Genomic DNA, 7704 nt, shown 5'->3' with positions numbered 1-7704 from the left:
TAATTAAAACAATGGGAGGGGGGTGTTTTAATAAAACGACGTCTATCCGACATGAATCAGACCTTTGGCAGATGTATGAACATCTGATTTACATCATCTAAAGAGCGGATCAGGGTAGTTTTAATTCATTTACATCTTAAATACGTAGGCTAAACGTCGTTCTAACATCGGGCACGGACGTCTTGGCGACATCTGCCAAATGAAAAAGATGACGTCGCATAGACGTCTCCGCAACGTGTGTGTGCTATCTGGGAGGGCACAAGGCAGGGTACACCGCCAATCTATCGCAGGCCACGCACACATATACACACTCACATGTTCATTCACACAAATAAATAATGGCACAGGGGAAAAAAAGCGTTTGTATTAGCCTGTACTTAGACCCGCTATGATCAGATGATTTCCGTTAAGTTTTTTACACACAAAAACTTAGCATTACAGGAGGGGGAACTAATTTTTACGCACAACATGCAGAGAGAGAGAGAGAGAGTATGTTTTTCGGTAAAACAGAGATCAAATACTTAATCAAAATTTAAAAGATCAAAATTAATACTACATTTGTTCCATTTGTTACTACATTTGTTTCTACGTTATAAACCCCCGCCCCCAATAAACACTTGTTTCAAGTGTAACATTATAACATGAAATAAAATTAAAATGAATAATCACACTAATAACTAAGAAATTAAATGAACAAATAAAATTCATATCTGGTAAAGCTATCAAAGGCGCTGATAATTTGGTCCATGACTGTGGAACTTGTGTAAGAGCGCATGTGAGAGGGATCTCCTTCATCAGAGTCTGACGCTGTAGGAGAGCAGTTAGAGAGAGAGAGAGAGAGAGAGAGAGAGAGAGAGAGAGCAAATTAAAGCCAGCAATCAAGTGGCCTCTCAGTGTAGTAGGTCTTTCTTGAATAGGCGTCACACAGTGGAGTCCCTGGAGCCTGTTGCTGGTGATTCTCCTGCACTCGTCCATTGCTCTTAACATCTGCTGAGAGAAGAGAAGGCAGTGCCGAGGATGACAGCGGGTCGTGATCACCAGTAACTCATCTTCCTCACTGCAGCTTCATTTGTTTCCCAACCTGCAGGACTGAGCACTCTTCCACTTATCCTCCAGGTGAACTTCTCATTACATGTCACTCACTTTATCTCACTCTGCTTGTATTTTTCTGAACATTAATCTTGATTTTATCACATGCATCAAAGGTCTGCCTGATCTGTGTGTATCACATGGGTTGCATGTGTTATCATTTTTATAACACTACAAACAAATGCAAAAATAAATGCTTGTGTATGTGTGTTTTATTAAACACCACTTTTGGGGTTTGGATTTCACTGTCTACTGCAGTGAGTTTTTGAAAAGGCAGAGGATAAAAAAAATCAGCATTCTCTGAAATGAATTGCACTTTTTTTATCGTTCAGTGTTTTGCTATCCAGTCAGAATGATGGAGCGAGGCGTCGTCCTGGTGCTGTGCTGGATGCTGATGCTCGGACTCTGCACGCCGCTCTATCCATCACTCCGGTACGTCCATATGATAACAATTTCCTGTTTGTTCTGCTGTTACTGTGTGTTCTTTGCTTTATAATTAAACAGGACACTTTTCTTTTTTATCAACATACAGTAGCTTACTTACAACACCTGTTACTCTATTTAATGTATTGGCACCCCTTTAACCCTGTCTATGAGAGACTGGTACTGGTTCAATAATTCTACATTTACTGGGATTTTTTTTTTTATTGTTTGGTTTTTTGTTGTTGTTGTTTTTCAAGATGAATTGTAAATGCATTGACAAAGTATGTAATTTATGTTTTTAATTACTTTTTCAAACTTTACTTTTGAATAATCTCATGATTCATATGTGGAATTTGCACTCGTGTATATTCCGCATTTTATCCCCCCCATTTCTTTAATATTTTTTTTTCATACATGACTTTTTTAACATTGATTAATTTCTTTCAATGTGAGAATGATTCCACAGGTCATTTATTTCTTTTTATTTTTACATTTTATTTTTACATTTTTATAGTTATTGCTTTATTTTTATTATGGATTTCACAGACATGATTCATTTATGTACATTTGATGCTACACAATTGATTCCTTTATATACACATGATTTTTTTAAACAGCATTCATTTATTTACACTTGATCTGTTTATGTGCAGGTGATTCTACACAAACCATTCAGTTCTTTGCATGTGATTTTACACTAGATTTATTTATGTAGACTTATGATTCTGTATGTGGGACTTGTATGTGTTTAAATGAGTCCATATGTGTAACGTCAGGGTGCTGACAGGTGAAATACCTCTGATCATGTTTAAGGTGTGTGATTTGTCCATGAGGAGTTTTTCAAAAATAATAAAGAATCTTGAAGTAGCATAGATTCTTTTGTACATTACTGACAGATTAAACAATCACATGTTATGATTATAGATAGCACTGATTTGTGTCAGGGTCAGTATCTGGAGAAAAAGGTGGGTAGGATATAATAGGTAAAAAAAAAAAAAAAAAAAGCAAATTCACTCTAATTCTGTAACTAATGAAAAGACAGAATTGGATTGGGACATCCCATATGTCCTGTTAGGGTTGAGATTCAGAAGGTGTTTTTTACATATTAATATCTACTGATATTTAGGGTTTCTGTAATCTGTATGGTATTTGCAAAAGAAAATGTAGCATCATACCATGTCTTCTTCATGTTTTTATTATTATTATTATTATTATTATTATTATTATAAAACAGTATCTCACAAAAGGCTGCAGTTTTCATCTAAGCAAGAAGAACCTCGCCCAGATCCCCTGCTCTGGGTTTTCGCCACAGCCGAACCCTCACACACAGCATTGTGCTTTACTCTTAATTTAGGATTTTGTAGCTCTGACTCACTTTACACACCCATATTTGTTGCGCTCTTACACTCCTCTCACAGAGATGAGTGTGAATGAGACAGAAAAAGCAGACAAAAGCTCTGTCCCTCTCACACACGCTCCAGAGAAGCCACAGAGGCCGAGCTCTGATTATTCCTGAGCTGCAGCTCACACAGGTCACGGCACTCGACGAGCCTCTCCGCGCTTTTGTTGCGTTAACTAGCGCTGGGCAGTTTGATTACTTTTCAAATGTATTGCAATTTTTTTTCCTTCTCTCTGTTCACGTATGGTACTGTTTAGGGGTAGAAACACGTAAGGTCGTTGTTGTTGTTTTTTTTTTTCTTTTTATCCCCCTAAAGGTCAGCATGAACACAATGAAGCCTCATTGTGTGTGTCTGTGAAGGGATGTGTGAAGGGGAGGGAGGCTTGCGGAGTCCCAGAGGGTTGTGAGAATTTTCAGGAAGTGGTATACAGTATAGTATAACGTGGCAGCATTTCCTTGCAAATATAACATTTTAAAAACAACAAAAGTAAGGAAAGAACAGAAAGTTGTTATTGAAACCTTTTCATCTTTTATGTTTAATTGTTTATTTTTTATGTATAAATAAAAAAATTATAATTAATATAAATAAATTATTTATTTTTCAGCTATTGAGTTTTAGAGCTCGTTGTCATGAGAATCAAAAGCAGACTAATGGTCATTATGACAAAACTGGAAGATAATTAAAGCCAAATATAGGCTGGTATAATGATGTTTTGTTACACTGATATGATTTTAGGACACGTAAATGATTCTAGCAGCAGCATTTTCTACTCTATAAGAAATAAAACTGTACGGTACACACCAAGCGCCAATTCCCAGTTATCTCAGTATAATGTTTATAGAACTGTTGTATAAAAGCAATATCACACTTAAGGTAATGCTGTTGTGCTACATTTACATTTAGGCATTTGGCAGACGCTCTTATCCAGAGCGACTTACATTTTTATCTCATTATACATCTGAGCAGTTGAGGGTTAAGGGCCTTCCTCAAGGGCCCAACAGTGGCAACTTGGTGGTTGTGGGGTTTGAACCTGGGATCTTCCGAACCGTAGTCCAATACCCTAACCACTGAGCTACCCCTGGCCTAAATATGTGCTAAATATCATCATGGCTGTGGTGCCTACGACCGCATCACAACCATGCTGATATTCAGTACATCAGCCAGTACAACAGCACAACTTCGAGTGTGATATAGCTGTAAACAAAAGTTCATTATCAACAGATTATGATTTGAATGTTTATTTTATCCACCAACTCATATCCTTTCGCGACTGGTGGAGCTGCCAACTGACAGTTAGCAACTAACAGCTACTGTAATTAAGAGGAAAGAAAGTAGTTTTAAATTCTTACCTGGACTGTGTAGCCAAAAGTTGAGGTGAGGAGAATAAACCATGTAGGTGGTGGACGGTCCTGAGGAAATGACTAGATTTCATTTATATTTCCGTTTATTCCACCTAAGAATATCAGCTACTGTATGTTAACTTCCGGATCTGTGGTTAAATCCTAAATAGCCCTAAATGGAAAGCTAATGCACTAGTGTGTACAATCCCTTGTTCCACACACAAAGGAGTGATTCGGGGTTAGAGAGGGATTTGGGACTTAGCCTCCTTTTAGAAGCTACTGTAGTTAGCTTGGTAGCTCACCTTAGCCATAAATAAAACAATTAGGAAGCAATTCGGAACAACATAGGAGCAAATATTAAGTAGACTTAAGTAGACAGCTTTTTTAGCTGACTTCCATGACTGGTTTTGAATGTGGGTTTTGGCAGGTAGCTGCTCTCTCCTCAGTAATGCAGACTGTACAGACGTATTTTAACCCATGCTGCGATCGACAGTTAGTGTAATTAATGATCGTTAGAACCCCTGGGACGCGGAGTGATATATCTAGTTAACCACCCCAGTTCTGTTACCATCTATTATCATCACTCATGAAAAGCCTCTTGTCCAATCAAATTACTCAGTCAGTACTAACTGTTATATAATCCGTAATTTAGATCGAATGATCTAACGTGGAATGATTTCATGAAAACTTTTCCCAGGTTTGGTCAAAGAGCCACCGCGATATTGATGAGCTCCTCACTGGATGAGCCCCTGCAGCCCCCGACAGACTACAGATCCGCCCAGAGTCAGCATGTCGAGTTCAGGTCAGTCTGCACACGTCCTCCTGGTCATCAACCCGCACTCATTCAAACTGTTCTCTTTTTGAAGCATCATGAAGAATTTCTCTGTAAAAGCTACCAGTGTAAACATGTATATACTGTAGTGGCTTTTAGCTGGAAGTCTGCTTTAAATGAACCCTGAGATAAAATTTAGATATCCGTTTGTCTGTAATTGTTCAGATCTGGGAGACATGCGGACGCCATTTTCACCAACAGCTACCGCAAGGTTCTTGGTCAGATATCTGCTCGAAAATTCCTCCAGACAATTACAGGAAAAGGATCTGGGTAAAGTCATATTTACGGAATATATACAGAATTATTCTATATTATTATATAAGCTACTCACAAATGGTTCTTACTCATTCATCATTTTATTAGGAACACCCCAAGTTCGGGCAGTTACCCAATCAGCAACACGATGTATAAAATCATGCAGATACACAATGATGTAACGCTCACAGCAAACACCAGAATAAGAAACAAAAAAATGAACCAATGGTTGATGCAGTCCACTGTTACAGCCTATTAGCTTAACGCTTTAAAGTGTTGTGGGTTCTGAGATGCTTTTCTGCTCACCACGGTTGTAAAAAGTGGTTATTTGAGTTAACCAGATATTTCCTGAAGCACTTTGTTCTCCTTCGAACCATCTAATCAACAAGGCTTCTGTCTGTGTAAATTCTGCTGACCGGATGATTTTCGTTTATCTTTCTGAATATACGAATATGAAACAAGCACAACAACTTTTACCAACCATGTCTAAGTGATGAATACGAAAAGTACCCCTGTATCTTCAGAATTGCCTAATTAGATATGCAACAATTTGCATGTGTGCAAGTGTTCCTAATAAAATGGCTGATGAGTTTATATGTACATTTTGTAATAAGTATATGATGTTTTCACACAAAAAAATTGATGTCAGATATTTTAGAAAAATTTAGAATCTCTCTTAGAGCAAAAATGCCTTTAAGCTTCAATTGTGATTGACTTTCTTATGATGCAATAACAGTAGCACATCTGGATCTTACTGTTAACGTTTTTGTTTTTTTTAACTTTGATTGCTTAATTGATTTGTGATGCCCTAGGCGTCACAACTATTTAGTGTATACACACCGTGTACCATGTTTATTATGACTAGTATGCACAAGATTCCTTATTCTCTCTAAAGCTTCATGTGAAAATCACTGTTCGGTCTTATGATTTATTTAGCACCAGGCCAGAATCCGAGCGCTACGTAAAACGGCAGGCGGGAATATTCGAGGACACGTACAAGCAAGACTTAATGTCCATTGAGAGGAAACACAGCTACAGCGAGCAGCAGAGAGCACGTCCAGGCTTTAGGTAACTTTCAGCTAACTCGTATTAGAAATCAGAATTCACCCAAACTACAATGGGTTCCCTGTTGCGTCTGGTTCCTCTCAAGGTTTCTTCCTACAGTACGGCCTATCAAGGGAGTTTTTCCTTTTCATCGATGCCAACACGGCTCGTTCATCATTTTTCTATTTCCATATTGTTTTAAATTATGTATTCACTGTTTTTTAACAATAGCGCTAAATAAAATTGAATTGAAATCTTAAGTTATACACACATCAGCCAGTTTTAGGTATTCTAAAATCATTTCTAGCGAGTCAGTTCACCCAGAAGAGTTGATTCTTCTAAACCCTGAAATGACTCCAAATTAGACAATATGATTGCTCTGCTTTCTCAAATTCACTGACTCATCATCTATATCGCTTAATCCTGTATTTAGGGTCACAGGGGGCCTGGAGCCTATTTCAGGAGGCTTAGGGCACGAGATGAGGTACACCCTGGACATGGTCCCAATCCATCGCAGGGCACACAGACATTCATTCACACATTTGGGAACACCAATTAACCTAACCTGCAGGTCTTTGGGCTGTGGTGGGAGTGGGCCGGAGTACCCAGAGGAAACCCACCAAGCACAGGGAGAACAATGCAAACTCCATGCACACAGAGGTGGGAAGCGAACCCGGACTCTGGATGTGCAAGGCAACTGTCAATTTCATTTTGTTAAATTATTCGCAGAAAAATGTTCTTGGAAATCAAGCCCTATCAAAATCTAACATTCCTTATTCCTGGATATTCATTAATCAAAGGGATTATAAATTACATCTAGGATTTATAAAGTTTTTCAATTTTCATATACTCCCCCTACACAGAGCATTGGTGGCTCTGAGATAAAATGAGGAAAGGCATCTGGTGTAAAAATCAGTGCCAAGTTATGACGATTTGCAGTGCCCCCTTGACGGGAGCAGGTAACACCAACGAAACTCTTAATACACAGGCTACATGCTGACTTAAGTTAGTATTTAATAACTTTCTACTGGACGTTTCAAATTTCCTTCAGGATCAGGCAAGTATATTTATCTATTCATCTCTGAATAGAAATGTTTCTTACACAGACGTCACATTTAGGGGGATTCATTCATATTTCAGTCTCTCTCTTGACTCTCTATCCTACTTCTTTATTTTATTTTTTACTGTGCCCCCTCCCATTTTGTTGATTTAGGCTTCAGTGCGGCAGCTGCACTTGCAACTGGATGATGAACAGGAAGTGTTCAGAGACTCGTCGCCAGAAATAATCACCATCTTGCTTTCTTATGGTTTGTCAGTAAAA

At 38.3% G+C, this 7704-nt stretch overlaps 1 protein-coding gene across 1 annotated transcript; it reads left to right on the top strand.

Annotated features, from left to right (window-relative positions):
• Positions 1-1055: 1055 nt before the first annotated feature.
• ghrh (growth hormone releasing hormone) lies at positions 1056-6411 on the top strand. Its single transcript, XM_053483451.1, has 5 exons — positions 1056-1116; positions 1422-1521; positions 4950-5054; positions 5250-5354; positions 6276-6411. Exons 2-5 carry the CDS (start codon positions 1442-1444, stop codon positions 6409-6411), a joined length of 426 nt encoding a protein of 141 aa, XP_053339426.1. The 5' UTR covers positions 1056-1116; positions 1422-1441.
• The last annotated feature ends 1293 nt before the right edge of the window (positions 6412-7704 follow it).

This window comes from Clarias gariepinus, chromosome 23 (genome assembly GCF_024256425.1).
Source record: "Clarias gariepinus isolate MV-2021 ecotype Netherlands chromosome 23, CGAR_prim_01v2, whole genome shotgun sequence".
NCBI lineage: Eukaryota > Metazoa > Chordata > Actinopteri > Siluriformes > Clariidae > Clarias > Clarias gariepinus.
The sequence above is the reverse complement of the archived record's forward strand: the minus strand, read 5'-3'. Positions and strand labels throughout refer to the sequence as shown.